The sequence below is a fragment of the Ornithorhynchus anatinus genome, chromosome 4, assembly GCF_004115215.2.
Source record: "Ornithorhynchus anatinus isolate Pmale09 chromosome 4, mOrnAna1.pri.v4, whole genome shotgun sequence".
Classification (NCBI taxonomy): domain Eukaryota; kingdom Metazoa; phylum Chordata; class Mammalia; order Monotremata; family Ornithorhynchidae; genus Ornithorhynchus; species Ornithorhynchus anatinus.
This window is the reverse complement of record NC_041731.1, coordinates 61,956,631-61,976,230: the sequence shown is the minus strand read 5'-3', so window position 1 is coordinate 61,976,230 and position 19,600 is coordinate 61,956,631. Positions and strand designations below refer to the sequence as shown.

The window sequence follows — 19,600 nt, the reverse complement described above, 5'->3', positions numbered from 1 at the left end:
AACCCCACAGCACTTATGTACATATCTTTAAATTACACAATAAGCCACTCGTCAGCTGATGTGACCATGGCAAGTCACTTAACTTCTCTGTGCCTCAGTTCCGTCATCTGTAAAATGGAGATAACTGTGGACCTCAAGTGGGACAACCTGATTACCCTGATCTCCCCCCGGCGCTTAGAAACAGTGCTCTGGCACATAGTAAGCCACTTAACAAATACCAACATTATTATTATTATTATTTATTCATATTAAAGTCCATCTCCCCCTCTAGACTGTAAACTCATTATGGGCAGGGAACGTGTTTGCTAATTCTGTTGTACTGTACTTTCCCAAGAGCTTAGTACAGTGCTCAGCACAGAGTAAGGACTAAGGGCTCAATAAATGGTTGATTGATTTTAAAGCAACAAAAGTTTTAAATGCAAGAGGTATTTTCTCCTTCCGCCACTCTACAGATGAAGGCTAAAATGCGATGTCACGCAAGATATTTTCTTCCACTTCTACTATCAATGAAGTTGCACAGCCTACCAGAGAAAATGTCTTATACTTTTTCTAGAACCTCTGCAACTTCAAGAAGGCTGAGAAAGCCCCAACCAGGGACTGAACTCATCATGACTTCTTAATTCAGAGGCAACGTAGGCAACGGACTCTTTGTCTCAGTTGGCTCTCTCAAGGACTATTCTGCACCTGGATATCAAATATCCTCAACAGCTTGCACACTTGAATGCTTTGTTAAGAAAATACAAAATATGATTCAGTTCAGTTTCTTCAAATGTTTTCAAGGCAAGATGTTATTTGAAGATGTGATAAAAAACAAAATTGGTTTGCTGTTCGGTAATTCACATAGCAGTGCCCTGTCAAAGTTCCAACCAACTGAGAATTCATATCTGTAAAGAGACCATATTTTTCAAATGATAACTAAGCACTAATGCTTAGTGTTACCCTCCCCTCAGGGTTGATATATTTTCCCTCATGAGAGCAACAATAATCTGTAATGGAGTTGGAATTCCTTAATACCATAAATAATTTGCCAGTCTAGTATAAAAAAGCATAGATATTCATCTTTTCTCCAACATTTCTGTACTTCTTTGCTTAGACAAACTGACAAGACTCCACGGAGGGGTTGCGGGGCGGGGGGGTAGGGAAGAGGTAGAGCTGTGTAAAAATAAATACGCTGTTTCATGAAGTCTGGGCTTGTTTCTGGGTCTAGTCCTATATGAGCGGCAAGGTGAAATTAATTATACTGTATATTTGATAAGCAGTTTATTGATTCAAGATCGTTGAATATACTTTATTTATCCTGGACTAGGAACAACTTTGTATTGTTACAGATGTATTACATTTAGATCCTTAAAAACATTTCAATAATTTATTGTGTCCGTTTGCCCAGTTTGGAAAAAATGGCCCATAAGAGTATTTTCTCCTCTATTAGCACAGGATGCAGGTCAAACCACTGACCGCCAGCGATAAACAGCTGACAGAGGCACTGTTGCTATGATCAGAAAAACTTTTGTTTTATAAATGTGCTAAATAAACAGTTTATTAAAAATCACCATTCAAATAGATTGTGTTGATTCAAATCAAATGTTCCCAGAATGCAGACTGAGCAAAACACATGGGAATAAACACTAGGTTAAAATACTGTCAGTTTGGAGATCTACCATTTCATTAGCTTGAAAAAAGGGTCAGGCTGCCAAATACCTGTACAAAGTCAACAAAACAGGTCCTGAGGTACGGCATTACACCTGCCTTGCGAAAACCAAAGGAGACAAAATAAAAGCTATTTTGACTTGTTTGGGTTAATTAACTGTTTTGAGTCAGAAATGATAAGGAGGAAGTACTGTGACACGTAACTTTAGTATTAATTGAAAGGCACCCATCAGTGCTTAAACAATAATAGTAAAGTACTGTACTTAAATGTGTTGCCTAAGATATATGGACAAATATCAATGTGAACATTTTCTGGAATTCTTTTTAGTAAATGGAATGCATCTGTACTAAGCAGAATTTATAGAAGAAACTTCTCATCTTAGCCCACCTAGATGAAGTATAGAATGTTAAACATCCTTAAACATCATGAAAACGATCTACAATCTATGTATCGCAAATAACTTAAAATTATTATGAAGTTCTATCAATAACATAAACTTAAGCAATCTCATAAATCTTTTTACACTTTTTAAATAACTGTTAAACTGTACGTCTAAAATGTGGATTTAACGTAAAATGCTGAGTGATTTATGTAACTGAATATAAATCTGTAGCCGTAAATCTTGCATTAATGTAAGGATCTGACAATCCAAGGGAAAGAAAATGAAGTAATCTGCCAGTAAGAAGTCCTCAAGCTGGGGGTCAGATCTTGTTCATGGAAACCATCTGGTTGAGACCCTCCAAGCCACACCAAACACAAATGATCTTTAAAAAAAATATCCTATTCATTAATGCATCACAGCTGCACTGTGTGTTACTTCATTTTTCCATGGCAACATCCTTTCTGTTTCAAGGATCTTATTTCAGTTTTGGTAGCAACGTGTTCCTTTGCCAATATTGAACACATTCATGTGTTAAAGAGAAGGAATTATTACAAATTCTTGAAATAGAATCACCTCCTATTTTGATTCCTATTATGTCAAGGGCTACACATTCCAAGTATCATATATAATGATGAACCAGTGAAGTAAGCAATATTTTGACTTTTAATTACAGAGTGTAATGCATTATATTTATGCTAAATTCTGCCTACTTTATGCTCAATGTGAAATTATATCTTGGTTTTCTGACCTAGTAATTTCCTTCCGACCCTCTTCTAATCTAAACCACATAAAAGAGTACTATCTCATGGTGAAACAGGTGTCCGGAATAGGGAAAATGGATTTTTGAAAATTATATTTAATCTGAAATATAAAGCCCACTCTTTTATTTCCTTAATTTACTATTAAAAGCAAGTGATGCATTGTATGTATTTTCTGACTTTTCTTAAAGAAGCGCTTGTTTAATTTCCCACTGCTCTCCAAAAAACCTCAAGTATTGGCTGAATTAAAATATTTTCATTTTTACTACTGGCCATTTACGTAGGAACACTGAGTTTTTCCTTAAACAGATTTTCGTTTTTAGAGGTTGAAAATACCTTGAGTAGATTTCATTTCTGGAAAAATACTCCGTGTAAAAATGTACACACACATTTTTTGAACACCTGATAGAAATCAGCTTAATCGATTCCTTAGTTCTATTCTTAGGAGAAGCAGCATGGCGTAGTGGATAGAGTGTGGGCCTGGGACTCAGGAGGTCATGGGTTCTAATCCTGGCTCGGCCACTTGTCTGCTGTGTGACCTAGGGCAAGTCACTTCACTTTTCTGGGCCTCAGTTACCTCATCTGGAAAATGGGGATTGAGACTGTGAGCTCTACATGGGACAGGGACTCTATCCAACACAATTTGCTTGTATCCACCCCAGTGCTTAATACAGTGCTTGGCACATAGTAAGAACTTAACAAATACCATTCTAAATGCTTTTAAGGTTAGCATTTAAACATAACTATTATACACAAACCAATGGCTCAACAAATGTGGGCTGACTTCAGAGGTGTTTATACTTTAGATATCAGTAGTGTAGTCTCAGTCAGAGACATCGTGTGTGATTTGCACCTTATGAAAGAGCACAGAGGAGTTAGGGAGTGGGAGTAGAGATAGACTCCTCAGAGTCTGAATATCCTGATGTAATACAATTCATATTATAATATTGGTTAGAAATGTGTGGTTTGGGTAACAAGGATGGTGATGAAAATATGTGGTAGTCTCTTGGCATTCCCCATTTTTCTGTTTGTGATTTCACCTATTCGTGGTTCGCTACACCCATATTCAAGATGGTGAGGCAACCATCCGCCCCCTTACCCCTCCAACAAGACCCCATCCACCAACCGGGCCTTGCTCTCTGCTACCTCCGGTCTCCAGAGGCCACATCTTGGCCACTCCAAAGCCAACTAATATACCAAGGAGCTGCTGCAGTCGAGCAATCCATGGATTTCATTGAACACTTACTCTTTGAAGAGCAGAGAACTAAGCAGTTGAGAGAATACAACCGAGTTGTTAGGAAAGTTCCCTTCGAGTCAACTGCTTTCTGTGGTTGGCCATGGCTACTTATGTCATTTTGGTGCTTAACAACTTAACTCAATAATGCTTTGATTCTGGCTACTGCATTTGCTAATTAGGATTTCCTACTCATTAACTTTCTGGGTTTGTGTGTATAGTGTATATATAAAGATGTAATCTAAGGATGTGTGTATGTGTATAGAGAAGCTGCAAAAATCAGTGTGTGCCGTGTGTGGGCTATTGCCTACTTACTCTGATGTTTAATTTAGTTGCAGAGGCACTAAAAATGCTGTATGATTATATAAACACACAGTCATATATATGGAGAGATATAAAGAGATCAAAGGAGAGCATTAACGATGTCCAGCGATAAATGCTGTTTGTAGTAATCCTTGCAAGTCACAAGATTATTGTATTATAGTTTTCCCAAGTGCTTAGTACAGTGCTCTGGACCCAGTAAGCGCTCAATAAATACCACTGATTGACAGATACTGGGTGATCAGCAGAACTTTCCAAGTGCATGAATACAAGTGCTGTCCTTTGGTTTCCAGCTAGGTTATTGGGTGTGGGTTGCCTCTTTGTCCCAGGTTACAAGATGCCTCATTCATTCAATCATATTTATTGAGCGCTTACTGTGTGCAAAGCACTTTACTAAGTGCTTGGGAGAGTAGAATATAGTAATAAACAGACACACTCCCTGCCCACAACAAGCCCACAGTTTGACATTCACTGTCACGCTAGTCTGACTACTTCTGTTGTTACTTCACTTTCCACGCCAAGTCACTTCAATTTAGGGCACGTTTTGCCCACCCTTCTCAACCACACTGCTAGGATGGAATTATACACCCTTTACACAAGGTCATCCTAGAGGACTAGGATTACAGGAAATAGCACTTCAACGCGGCAGACTGTTGTTGAAAATCTTTGGTTACATCGAGCCTTTCCCTAATGCATTCCGGAACATGCCTCCGTTTTATTTAGTTTGATCTCTGAGAGTCCCTGATCCTGTGCTGTATGCTCTGTGAAATGGTGTAAAATCTCTTCCATGTCTTTCATGCGCCTTCCAAAAGGGCATTTGTCAACAGAATTCCTCCTGACTGGTTGGAAAGATAATATTCACCAATCATTGAGAGCAATGACTTTCTTTGAGGAACTGATGCACTGGATCTTCTTGGTTCCTTGGATCTTTCACCATTACTGTGTAAAATACACTGAAGAAAATGGAATCTCTGATGAAGCCACATTTCACTTCACTGGTGCTGAGGACTGGGTTGGACAAGATGACAATTTCTTTGACACATATGGCGAGGCCATTTTGATTTAAATTTGCTTTAGGATCTGACTACTTTGTCAGTTAGTCAGTCAACCTTATTTATCGAGCACTTACTGTGCAGAGAGTACAACAGGACGATATAACAGACACATTCCCTGCCCATAATGAGCTCACAGTCTAGAGGGAGCTTACAGTTTTCTCCAAGTAGGCCACCAAAGTGGTTTGGAAAATATCACTGTGTAGGCCAATTAATGATATCACATATGTTTGATGAATCTACTGTAGAGATCCTTAAAACTTGATTTCACACTAAATTTGAAAGAAGCCAGAACTGGAGTCCGGGCAATCTCAATCAATGGCATTTATGAAGTACTTACTCTGTGCACAGCACTGCATTAAGCACTTGAGAAAGTACAATATAATAGAGTCGGTCGACACTGTGTCTGCCCACTAGGACTTCAGAATCTACCAGGGGAGTCAGAATCAGCGCTTGGTAAATACCATTAATTTATTAAAATGAACTTCACCTTAGCCCAGAACCTGATCCCCCATTTGAACCCCGGGACTGAAGAAAGAGATGCTACCCTCTCCTCCAAGATGCTGAGGTGGGGTGGGCAGAAAGTAAACATTTAAAAGTTAGAAAGTTAGAAAAGTTGGGAATACTGGACACTGGATTGCCCCTTCTCAATTCCTGTGCTTGTGGGTTTCCTCTATTCCATAATGTCCTGTAGCTATTAGTGTTTTTATGATTGTTGTCGTTTTCTGAATTTCTTTTAATTGTATTTATCCCTGTGGACATCCATCGCCAGTCCTGCCCTCCTTCCTCCAAGTTTTCCTTAGATTTAGGAGCTGTTAAAGAGGCAGGGTTAGTAGCTATAGCATTGCCTTTTTTGTCCTGGGACTCTTTCTCCAGATGCTTAATGCAGTGCTTGACATAAGCACTCAGTAGATACTACTAAATGGATATTGACGTTCTTAGCATAAGGGGCCTGGTGAGATGTCTGTCGGCAGAGAATGCGTCTACTGACTCTGTTATATTGTACTCTCTCAAGTGTTTAGTGCAGTACTCTGCACACAGTAAGAGATCAATAAATATGAAGGACTGAAATGAGCTTTTCTCAATTAAATGGAATCGCAAGGAAGCATCATGGGATTTCAAAGATTCCTCCAGCATCGCCACCTTCAAAAGGAACAACCAGAAACTAAAGAGTCCAACCCTGGCTGTAGAATGGCTCCTGTATAAACACCGACAACTGTGCAATTGTTCTGTGAATTTATGACATTGATGGTATAAAGCAGATGTGATCTTTGCTGTGCAGCTTCTCTAGAAGTGTAAGAAACACCCTAGTATATGTATATTGCTAAAACTGGAAATGTTTGAAAAGCCAAAAGCAAGTACTGTGTTTGGAACCAAAGCAACTGGAAAGTTAATTCTGGAGCCAAACACATTTACTTAGCCACATTTCTTTTAAAAGAATAATCCTTTGATGATCTTAGGTTATGATGTTCTAGTTTATCTGATGACAACTCCAGGCTTTTCTGTTCTATATTTCTAACATAAAAGATCTAGGAATGTGCAAGTTGCTTTAGAAAAAATTAGAATCCTGGACCTAGGTTTCAGTAATACTATCACAAAGTTACTTCAAATCTTATCTTAAAAACGTCAACTAACAGATTTTGAACATCTGTATAACTCCATCCCTGAAACATTAAATCGAAAGCACGAACGACTCAGAACCATATTTCTCTATTGAAATGTTATGCTACTTCACTTTACTCCAGCCACAAGCTGGTGAATAAAACAAATTCAGTTTAAGTTAATCCTTAATGATGTCTGAAATGAAGATAATTTAAATTCATAAAGATTTTAGGATTGCCAGCTGAATGCAAATTCGGCAAGTGAGACACATTTACTCCCAAATGAAGCACGTTTTCTCACCCGATAGAAATGATAGTATCATGCTGTGAAGCTGCATGGTCTAGTGATTAGAGCACAGGCCTGAGAGTCAGAAGGACCTGGGTTCTAATCCTGACTCTGCTATGTGTCTGCTGTGTGACCCCGGGCAAATCACTTCACTTCTCTGTGCCTCAGTTACTTCATCTAAAAAATAGGGATTAAGATTGTGAGGCCCGTGAGGGACATGGATCCAGTCCAACCTGATTAGCTTGTCTCTACCCAAGTGCTTAGCACATTGTATGGCATATAGTAAGTGCTTAATAAAAATCATAAAAAATAAATAAAACATGCCATACTTAATCACCAAATCGCCCAACTATTTCACATAAATTTTCCAGTCCTCAAATGGGGCAGGGGGAGGTGTTATTATGTAGCGACTTATATGAATTAAGTCTTACCAGAAGGACAGCAGAGAAAGGAGAAGGAAAAAAAAGGAAGGGAGAAGGGAGAAAGGAAGGGGAAGGTAAGAGGACGCTTAATACTGGATTTCTTACTTCTGCTTCACTCTCCAAAATGCCCTACTCTTCAAAGCCCTCCTAAAATTATATCTGGGAGTCAGAAGGTATTAATCCCAGCTCCATCACTTGTCTCCTGTGTGACCTTGGGCACGTCACTTATCTTATCTGTGCCTCAGTTCTCTCTTCTGGAAAATGGGGATAAAGAATGTGAGCCCCATGTGGGACATGGACTGTGTCCATCTGATTAATTTGTATCTATCCCAGTGCTTAGTACAGTGCCTGGCCCCGAGGAAGCACTTAAATACGTTAAAAAAAAAAAGAAAGATCTTAGGACATGGCTGACCCCAGGAAAACTTCTTCCAGGGAAGTATATGGAGCCCTGGGGTACAAAGGAGTAAGTTTATCCCAGAAAAAGAAGTTTTTGTTAAGAAAGAGGCAGGTTGGATACTAGGAAATATTTACATCTGTTACATGTTAATAGATAAATGAACTTTCAAAAACTGGTTGAAAATAATAATTTTAATGTTTGAGTTAAGTAGAGAGCATAGGGAACTCAGGGTTAATGCATAAAGTGCTACTTGAGAATCAGGGGAGAGGAAAGCAGAAAAACCTCTCTAAACACCTAGCAACCAGCCCTCTTGAAGCAGAACTGGCTTTTGAGGGTGCCTGTCTTGAGAATCAGAGGGTTCTGGGAATGACCTGAGGGGATAATCTTTACTGGTACTCTTTGGGGACTTCTAAAAACTGCCTTGCCCTGGAAAAGGAAAAACTTAGGATATAGGACATTTTCAGGCACTTGTCTTTTAAGTGACTTGGGGGGTTAATTTCGCAGGGAGAAAGGAGCCCAGGCAGTGTCATGGAGTTTTTGTATTGTTCTACCTCTCCAACCACTGGGGTTTGGATACTCAAAGTCCCTGTGTCTGGCAAAACTGTGGATGGAAAGACCCAAGATTTATTAGACAAATAAAGTTAGGGGATCTGTAGCTTTGACTGCATGGGATATTTTTACTTTTCTTTATTGTCCTCCCAGTGGGCTCTTCACAATGAACGGCCTCCGCCTGAATGGCAAACTTTCTCCTCATTTTAGACAATCCAACAATCTCTTTCTCTTCCAATGCCCTCCCTTTCCTTGCCCTCTTCATAAACTGTTCGCTCAGATTTCACTCAGAAGGCATGATGAAAGGCAATGGAATCAAGAGAACAATGCAGAGCACTGTAATAGGATCCCGATTGTGTGAAGCACTTGAGAGAGGAGCAGTGTGTGGTAAGTAAAGGCTTGAACAACCTGAAATGGCAGATGGTGGGCTGATGTGCTAGGGTGATTCGAAACACTCTACTGTAATGGTGGAAATGACATAAAGAGTAATGGGAGAGGATGCTCTAAGTGGTGTTGATGAAGGAAAATTATATAGTTCAGGAAAGGTAAGATTTGGTCAATGCGTGGAAAAAGCAGAGGTCGCCAAAAATTTAAAATGGAGTACGATTTCTTGTGGCAGGTAAACAAACTCCATACAGAAATAGATACAGTGATAAATAAATGATTGAGGGGAAAGAGCTTTTCGCACTGAAAGAGAGTAAAAGCCCCTAAAATCCACCCTTTCCTCCCCATCTAAACTGTTACCATGTTAATCCTAGCATTTACCCATGAGAAGTAGCATGGCCTAGTGGACAGAGCATGGGCCTGGGAAAGAGAAAGTCATAGGTTCTAATTTTGACACTGCCACTTGGCTGCTGTGTGACCTCGGGCAAGTCACTTCACTTCTCTGGGTCTCAGTTCCCTCATTTGTAAAATGGGGATTAAGACTGTGAGCCTTATATGGGACAGGGAATGGGTCCAACATGACTTTCTTGTATCTACCCCAGTGCGTACAACAGTGCCTGGCACATAGTAAGTACTTAACAAATATCTTAATTATTATTACTATTATCCCACCTCGATTACTCTATCAACCTCCTTGCTGACCTTCCAGCCTCCTGACTCTCCCCACTCCAGTCCAAACTCCGCTCTGCTGCCTGAATCATTTTTCTACAAACTCAGTGAAGACACGTTTCCCCACTCCTCAAGAAACTCCACGCGTTGCCCATCCACCTCTGCCTCAAATGGAAACTCCTCACCAATGGTTTTAAAATACTCAATCACCTTGCCCCCTCCTACCCCATCTCAATTCTCTCCCTCTATGACCCAGCCCACACACTTCGCTCCTCTAATGCTAACCTTCTCACTGTGCTTTGATTTCATCTATCTCGCCACTGAACTCTCGCCCAAGTCCTGCCTCTGGCCTGGAACGTCCTCCCTTTCTCAAATCCGACAATTACTCTCCCGCCTTTCAAAGCCTCATTGACGGCACATCTCCTCCAAGGAGCCTTCCCTGACTAATCCCTGCTTTCCTCTTCTCCCACTCCATTCTGTGTTGCCCTGACATGCTCCCTTTATTCAGCCCCAAAGCACTTATGTGCATATCTGTAATTTATTTATTTAAACTAATACCTGTCTCCCTCTCTAGACTGTAAACTCTCTGTGGGCAGTGAATGTGTCCTTTGGCCATATTGTAATCTCCCAAGTGCTTAATAAAGTGCTCTGCACCCAGTAAGCACTCAATAAATATGATTGAATGAACAGGGGAGACTGACGGAAGAGCCATTCACCAATAATTGAAGGAGAAAGAAACAATGCTGGAAGATGTTGACAGCATAAAGATTGGAAGCAACATAAATAGTGAGAGCTCACCTAGGTTGAGAATCGAGCAAACAATGAAATTTATAGAGTGCTTACTGTGTGCAGAGCGCTGTACTAAGCACTTGTGAAGGTATAATAAAATAGAGTTGGTAGAGGCAATCCCTGCCACAGATGGGATTCCTACCCTCAAGCTGTTCCAAGACTCCAGTGAGAAACAGACATTAAGATAAAAACAACAGGGCAAAGAATAGAGTATAAGAATATGGGTTGGGGTGATTATCAAAGTGCTTAAGGGGTACACAGTCAAGTGCAGACTCGACGCGGAGGGGAGGCAGGTACGGAAAATGAGGGCTTAGTCAGAGAAGGCCTCTTGGAGGAGATCTGATTTTATTACGGCTTTCAAGGTGGGAAGAGTAGCGAACTGTCGGATGTGAAGGGGAAGGGATTATGGGGGCAAGGAGTCAAGGTGAGAGACGAGACTGAGGTACAGTGAGTAGGTTGGTGTGAAATGAGCAGAGTGAGTGGGCTGGGTTGTGGTAGGAGATCAGTGAGGTAAGATGGGGGGGAAGAGCTGATTCAGTGCCTTAAAGCTGATGGTAAGGGAATTCTACTCAATGGGGAGGTATTATTGGACTGCGTATGGTCCTGAGTCATGTGACTGCTTGACATTTCCTAATTCAAATCATATTCTAAATCATTTCTGCATTCCTAAAGGCATTAATTTGAGTTAAATTAAAAGCTTAAGGATACCATTTATGGGCTTGGATACAGAAGCACATTAATAATAGTTTTAAAATATCCATGTAAAATAGCTACTTCAGGCAACAGACATTTTAACAATGGAATTTTCATAGCTCTAAACTGAGCTATGAAAATGCCTAAGTGCTAAGAGTAGGGCAGATGAATGAACTTAAATGCTGTGGGCAATTGCTGAATCGATGAATCAGTTGGCTCCATGGAGAGATAAACGAGACTGAGGTCCTGTGGGTATGGTGGCATTAGAGGAGGGAAGTTAATGGGCTGGGTTGTAGTAGGAAATCAGAGAGCTAAGATAGGATGAGGGCAAGGAGACTGAATCCCCTCAGGGCCACATTTGGAGAGTTTCCAGTACTCTACCAGTCTGGACTATGGGAGGGAGAGTCAAGCAGAGGCCTATTCATTCCATTCCTAGTTTTTCCAGTGGCGAGTGAGTGGAACACAATCTGCTACAAATCAAAACTCACCTGTGCGGGGCAGCAGCAGCATGGGAGAGAGTTGAGGGTGGATACTCAAACTGACTCCACGGAAGGAGGCAATGGTCAACGCCTTCTGTATTTTTACCAAGAAAACTCTATGAATCCACTACCAGAACCATCGCAGAAGGAGGTGGGATGTTCTGGGAAAGATGTGTCCATGACGTCACTATGGGACGGACACAACTCGACAGCATAAGACAACAAAAAAGGTGATCGAATGCTTTAAAGCCAATGGGAAGGAGTTTTTGTTTGCTGCAGAGGTGGATGGGCAACCAATGGAGGTTCTTGAGGAGTGGGGAAACACGGACTTGAGCATTTTTTTAGAAAAATGATCCAGACAGCAGAATGAAGTATGGACTGCAGTGGGGAGAGACAGGAGGCAGGGAGGTCAATGAGGAGATTGACGTGGTAGTCAAGGAGGGATAGGATAAATGCTAGGATCAATGGGGTGGTAGTTTGTCAAGGTGAAGGTCTCCTGGCTCCCAGGTCTGTGCTCTTTCTACTAGGCTCAGTGGAAAGAGCATGGGCTTGGGAGTCAGAGGTCATGGGTTCAAATTCCGACTGACACTTGTCAGCTGTGTGACTGTGGGCAAGTCACTTCCCTTCCCTGGGCCTCAGTTGCCTCATCTGTAAAATGGGGATTAAGACTGTGAGCCTCACGTGGGACAACCTGATGACCCTGTATCTACCCCAGCGCTTAGAACAGTGCTCTGCACATAGTAAGCACTTAAATACCAACATTATTATTATATTATTACACTGCTATTCAGGTAGGAGGAAGACAGGTGAGAATAAATTACACTGAGAAGATTAACTTGGGAGGAATGAAGACTGCAAGCTGGGATGTATTTGAAGAAGCAGCCGGGGATAGAGGGTCAGGAGGACCTGGGTTCTAATCCTGACTCCACCGCTTGTCTGCTGTGTGACCTTGGACAAGTCACTTAACTTTTCTGTACCTCGGTTACCTCAACAGTAAAATGAGGACTGTGTGCACAATGCAGACCAGGAACTGTGTCAAATCTGCTCATACTGTATCTACCCCAGAGCTTACTTAGTACACTCTCTGGCACATAGTAGGCCCTTAACAAATACCTTAAAAAAGGAGTGAATAAGAAAGAGTATAAGTCTTAAAGCCAGGGGTCAGAAGTTTCTTCATTTTATGTCATCAGGAAAAGCCCATGAATAAAAGGAAAATTGTTAATTAAATATCAGGTTACATTACGTGTTGAAAGAGAAGAGCATCTAATTTAAGAGAATGAAAATAATACGTGAAAAGGGAAAGAAATTAAATGGCACACATTTCCTTCATTCAGATCTGAAGCAATTTCTCAACACTAAAGAAAAGCATACAAATCCATAAAGGTTTCTGGCCTATTAATTAAAGTTCTAACAGAGATACGCAGGAAAAAAACGGCTTAAAAGTTGTTGGGTTTTTTTAAACCAAGTAAATTGATACAAGTTAGGTTTTCGTGCTTTTGCATAACATTTAAACCATGCATGAAAAATGTGGACAATACTAACATTTCAATGTGAATATGCTTCTAATGAATATGATTCTGATGAATTTGCCAAAGAGGCAGAGAATGAAAAAAATGCCTATTCTTTTAAAACTATTTATATAAAATGTTCCCGCATGAATCAAATGAGTTTTTTAATACAAGTTAAATGTGCAGAAATACATAAAAGTCATAAAAAAATCATTCAACATAACTTTTCTCACTCCCTTTTTCATCTTACCTGAAGTGTGAGGCGCTTAACTGCATTCCATACTACCCCAATAAATTCTTTCATTCTTTCCTCTGGACTTCGGCCGCCTTCAGATGAGTTCAGCATGGTTTTCACTGGTACTGACAAAGGTCGAGATTCTAAGGGAAAGGAATACTAGTTATTGGTCTTCAATGGACTTGGCCACCTCAGAGCATTTCACAGATTTACTTAGAAATTTATGATTTGTCTTGAAATCGAGGAGAGAAAATGGGTCATTTCTGGGACTGGTCCACCTTAATTATGATAAGAGGAGGCTCCATGTAAGAGATTAAAAATGCTATTTGGAGTTGCTATACGTTTTCCTAACAGAATCATAAGGTGATATGAGATGATATATAGGGGAAGCAGCATGTCGTAGTAGATAGCGCACAGGCCTGGGAGTCAGAAGGTCATGGGTTCTAATCCTGGTTCTGCCACTTGTCTGCTGTGTGGCCTTGGGCAAGTCACTTCACTTCTCTGGGCCTCAGTTCCCTCAACTGTAAAATGAGGATTAAGACTGTGAGCCCTATCCAGGACAGGGACTGTGTCCAACCCAATCTGCTTGTATCCAACCCAGTGCTTAGTATATTACCTGGCACATAGTAAATGTTTAACAAATACCCTAATAATAATAATAATAATAATTAAGAATGCTTAAACTATTCAAAATAATTCCTTTTTTCCATTATAAGAAGCTTATTTGGTGAAAATAAAATAGCAGCTTTTCACAAAAAGGTTGCCAGGCCAAGATCAATCTTTTAGCAGATATTCGGGCGGGTGAAATTGCTGTTTACATACTTCATGTTTTGACTCTATCCATAATGATACTGGGTCTGTGAAAGGAGATTCAGGTTGACAAGAGTTCTTGAGAAACAAAAAAAAAACATAAACTGCCCATGTTAGGGGTTGTCTAATAATGTTAATAATAACAATAATACTACTTGTGGTATTTGTTAAGTGCTTACTATGTGCCAAGCACTGTATTCATTCATTCAATAGTATTTATTGAGCACTTACTATGTGCAGAGCACTGTACTAAGCGCTTGGGATGAACAAGTCGGCAACAGATAGAGACAGTCCCTGCCGTTTGATGGGCTTACAGTCTAATAGGGGAGACGGACAGACAAGAACAATGGCAATAAACAGCGTCAAGGGGTAGAACATCTCGTAAACTTAGTACTGGGGTAGAAATAGGTAATGAGGCTGGACACAGTCGCTGTCCTACACAGGGCTGTCTTAATCCCCATTTTACAGATGTGGTAACTGAGGCCCAGATAAGTGATTTGCCTATGGTCATACAGCAGACATGTGACAGAGCCAGAATTAGAACCCAAGTCCTTCTGACTCCCAGGGCTGTGTTCTATCCACTAAGCTATGCTGCTTCTCATTAATAGCAGTTGTCTGCTGAGGCTGCTAAAAGCATTTCTCTGCACCCCTTGTCCTGCTGAGAAACCACTGTATGGGTGAGGAATTCAATGAAAAAAGAAAGATACAAAACGTCAAGTGATAAGGCACCCAGGGGATAGGTTAGGACTGCTTAATTTGCAACAATCAGAAACAGGGTGACTCTCGTGGGGCAGAGCTTTTGGGAAGACCATGTCCAAGGGCCCACCAGTGCACAAAAAATGCACAGTGTAGCAGGGGGCAATCTTTACATCACAGAATAGAAAAGAGATTGTTACTCAAGCTTGGGTCTTATAGCAACACCATTCATTCATTCATTCAATAGTATTTACTGAGCACTTACTCTGTGCAGAGCACTGTACTAAGTGCTTGGAATAGACAAATCGGTAACAGATAGAGACAGTCCCTGCCCTTTGACGGGCTTACAGTCTAATCGGGGGAGACGGACGGACAAGAACAATAGCAATAAGTAGAATCGAGGGGATGAACATCTCATTAAAACAAAAGCAAATAAACAGAATCAAGGTGATGTACATCTCATTAACAAAATAAATAGGGTAATAAAGCTGAGGAGAGGTGAAGGGGGGGTAAAGGGGGAGCAGAGGGAAAAGGGGAGCTCAGTCTGGGGCACACTCAGCCCAGTGCACACTGAGAAAATCTCACTGCCTGTGGCATCATCTTTCAATGACAGGATAAGGGTGTAAGGTTTTTTTTTTTCTCTCTCTCTCCCCTCCCTCTGTCCTCTCAGCCCAGAGAGTGCAAAATAACCACAAGGTTGCAGGGGGTGGGTGGGTTTGAGCGAGTGCAGCTCAGTTCTGGTGCTCCCAAGACACACTAGAACAGATACTGGCTTGCTTCATTGGTATAGTCTTAAAACAAGGGACGATTTTATGAACAAACAACTGCTGTCAGGAACTAAATTACCTAGAGAAGCAGCATGGCCTAGTTGAAAGAGCATTGGGTCTGGGAGTCAGAAGGACCTGGATTCTAATGCAGTAAGCAGGTCACTTTACTTCTCTGTGCCTCAGTTCCCTCATCTGCAAAATGAGGATTTAATAACATTTTCCCTCCCACTTAGAATGTCCCTGCCCCCAGACTTCTGGACTGTGAGCACATAACAAATGCCATCATCATCATTGTTGGGCAGGGATTGTCTCTATTTGTTGCCGAACTGTACTTTCCAAGCACTTAGTACAGTGCTCTGCACACAGTAAGCACTCAATAAATACAATTAAATGAAGGAATCCTCATTTTGCAGATAAGGGAACTGAGGCCCAGAGAAGGGAAGTCATGGTACGTAGCAGGGGCAGAATTAGAACCCAGGTCCTCTGACTCCCAGGCCCCTGTTTTTTCTACTAGGTCATACTGTGCTTACACTTCCTCACGTCATGGTCCTCTTGAAGGGCCTGCATGAAGATAGACATTCCTTCCTTGATTACATCTGCAGTTCTCACCCACTTTTCAGCTGAGTATCACATGAAGCTCTGCTTTACTCCATCCTTCATGAGGACGGGTGAAAGCAGGTCAGCATGAGAGTCAAGGGGAAGTCTGAGGATTGGTGAGTCTGGTTACAAGTCAGTTGGCTGTGAGGTGAACACGAGTATGTGCCCCTGCCAAAGTATGTGTTTGGATGAGAGCAGAATAGTATATGAAAGCGAAGAGAGTGGGCATGTCTCTGCCAGGGATGGGGTGCTAATAATAATAATACTAATAACAATAATTGTGGTATTTATTAAACTCTTACTATGTGCCAACCACAGTTCTAAGCGCTGGGGCAGATACAAGGTCATCAGGTTGGACCCAATCCCTATCATTCATTCAATCGTATTTACTGAGCGCCGACTGTGTGCAGAGCACTGTATTAATCGCTTGGAAAGTACAATTTGACAACAGATAGAGACAATCCCTACCCAACAGTGGGCTCACAGTCTAGAATGGGGAGACAGACAACAAAGCAAAACAAGTACACAGGCATCACTACCATCAAAATAGACAGAGTCACAGTCTTGATCCCCATTTTCCAGATGAGGTAACTGAAGGACAGAGAAGTGAAGTGATTTGCCCAATGTCAAACATCAGACATGTGGCAGAGCCGGGATTAGAACCTGCATTCTCTCACTCTCCAACCCAGGCTCTTTCTACTGGGCCATGCTGACGTGTCTTGGCAGTGGCTACAAAGGGCATGTAAAGTAAATGAAAGGACACGCACGACAGAAAAGCCCAGGAAAGGGCAAGAGATAATATGGATACAGGAGGCAGTACTAATAAAATATTGCATAGGCTTGTGAACTAGCTGGCAGACCTGCTGGCTCTAAGATCTATCTGCAAGACTGGCATAAAGACTTAACGCAGGACTGCTTGGGGTTCCGTGATTAGACTGTAAGCCCATCAAAGGGCAGGGACTGTCTCTATCTGTTACCGATTTGTACATTCCAAGCGCTCAGTACAGTGCTCTGCACATAGTAAGCGCTCAATAAATACTAATGAATGAATGAATGAATATGAAGAGTCTCTCAGGAGCAGTAGCAAGAACATTTATTAAGCAACTACTCTGTGCAGAGCACCATGCTAAGCTCTGTGGGGAAAAAACGGGACAGGATTGAGACAGTGACAACGTCCCCAGCCCTCATGGGGATCACAAGAGTAGTGTGGGTTGGTGTGACCTAGTAGAAAGTGCCCAGGCCTGGGAATCAGAGGATCTGGGTTCTAATCCCTGCTCTGCCCCTTGTCTGCTGTGTCACCTAGGGCAAGTCAATTACTTTCTCTGTGCCTCAGTTTCCTCTCCTGTAAAATCAATATTGAGTGCTTACTATGTGCACAGCACTGTACTAAGCTCTTCTCTGTTATTCTGTGTTGTACTCTCCCAAGCACTTATTACAATAAGTGCTCAATAAATGATTCACTGGGAGAGTACAATACCATAGAATTGGCAGGCACATTCCCTGCCCATAATGAGTTAATAGTATAGAGGATTAAATGAGGATTAAACACCTATTCTATCTCCTTCTTACACTGTGGGCTCCAGATGGGACAGGGACTGGGTCCAATTTGATTACCCTCTATCTATCCCAGTGTTTAAATACAATTATTATTATTACTAATCATTATTATTATTATTTTGAGAGTCCCAGTAGCTTGGTGGGCCCTGATGGTCCAGCATTAAGAAATGATCGTGGGCTCACTCTGGTACTGATGCTTGACTCCTTCCCAGGTTGGTGCAGGGGACCAATGAGAGTCTTGATGGCATCAATAAAATCATGTTTATTGAGCACTTATTGTATGCAGAGCACTGTACTAAGCGCTTGGAAGAGTACAGTAGAACACCCCACAGTAGATACATTCCATCCCCACAAGGAGCTTACAGTCTAGAAGGGGAGACAATAACATAAATATAAATATCTACTTAATATGAATAATCTACAGATATGTACATAATAAAAAATAATTGTTCCATTGAATAAACTCTTACTATCTGTCAGACACTGTACTAAGTGTTAGGGTAGATATAAGTTTATGAAGTTGGACATTGTCCATGTGCCACATAGGGCTCATGGACAACGTCCAGCTTCATAAACTTATATCTACCCTAACACTTAGGGGGAGAAAGGCCCAGAGAGGATAAACGACTCGCCAAAATTCACAAAACAGACAAGTGGCGGAGCCGGGAATAGAACCCAGGTCCTCTGACTCTCAGGCCCCTGCTCTTACCACTAGGCCATGATCCTTCTCTAGACCACACTGCAGGTAAGTGATGTGGGGCTGAGGGTGGGGTGAATAAAGAGTGCAAATCCAAGTGCAAGGATGATGCAGAAGGGTATAGGAGAAGAGGAAACGAGGGCTTAGTCTGGGAAGACCTTTTGGAGGAGATGTACCTTCAATAAGGTTATGAAGGTGGGGAGAGTCATTGTCTGTCTGATTTAGGAGGGAGGGCATTCCAAGCGTAAGCATAGTAAGGGCACTGGAAGCTGCCGATCTCTCGCCCAGTACGGGAGATCTGGTGTATGGGAATCCGTTATGAGCTTACCCTACTGTCAGTCTGAGTTGCTTTCAAGTTGAAAATTCACAGTTCTCACATTCACGATACTGAATTCATCATTCCAATGTTCAAATTCTGGCCCACATAACTATGTAACGGATGAAATGGAAACTTTCGTCATAGGTCAGAATGAAAGGAATAGAGCAAAAAGTCATATATGGAGTCACCTAGGAGAGACTCCACAGTAGCAAAGTAATCACCAACAAGACATCGTGTAGATTTCATCAACTGAAAGCACAAAGACTTTCAAGGGATATGCTCTGTTGTTTTAGGCAAAATTCACATTAAGAGCTTTTGGTAATAAGTCAGTGTCTCATCTTTGTACTGGATGCCAGGGACCCTTGAGAAATACTCTAGATATATAGACTGAAACGGAGGCTTTCCATAAAGGGAAACTCTGAAAAAGCTCATTAGCTTCTAGGTATGTTAACTTCGCTTTCTGGTTTTCATTAATACTGAGCATTGCATAAATAACTGCAGCTGAATTAAAATGTAGGCCAAGATCTTAAATCTGTTACACATTATAAACTAAGTTTAGGGCTGTATTTTTTCAAATGCACAAAATATTAAAAAATCAAATAACTGGTGCTAAAACTTCCTTCCCAGTAACATTCCAGGGGACCAGAATCATGCATTTTAGCAGTTTTGTGTGTTTGCAATGCTTCAAAGGATGATTGCTACAGATCTCGACAATCGTCCTATTAGGTCTTACTGACTCTCACCAGCATA

At 41.3% G+C, this 19,600-nt stretch overlaps 1 protein-coding gene across 1 annotated transcript in view; it reads right to left on the bottom strand.

Moving 5' to 3' along the window:
* Nucleotides 1-19,600, bottom strand: part of VPS13B (vacuolar protein sorting 13 homolog B) — a 932,812-nt gene that overhangs the window by 494,214 nt on the left and 418,998 nt on the right. Inside the window, 1 exon segment of the mRNA XM_029063425.2 lies at nt 13,423-13,550. Within this exon segment, the coding sequence (XP_028919258.1) occupies nt 13,423-13,550 (128 nt within the window).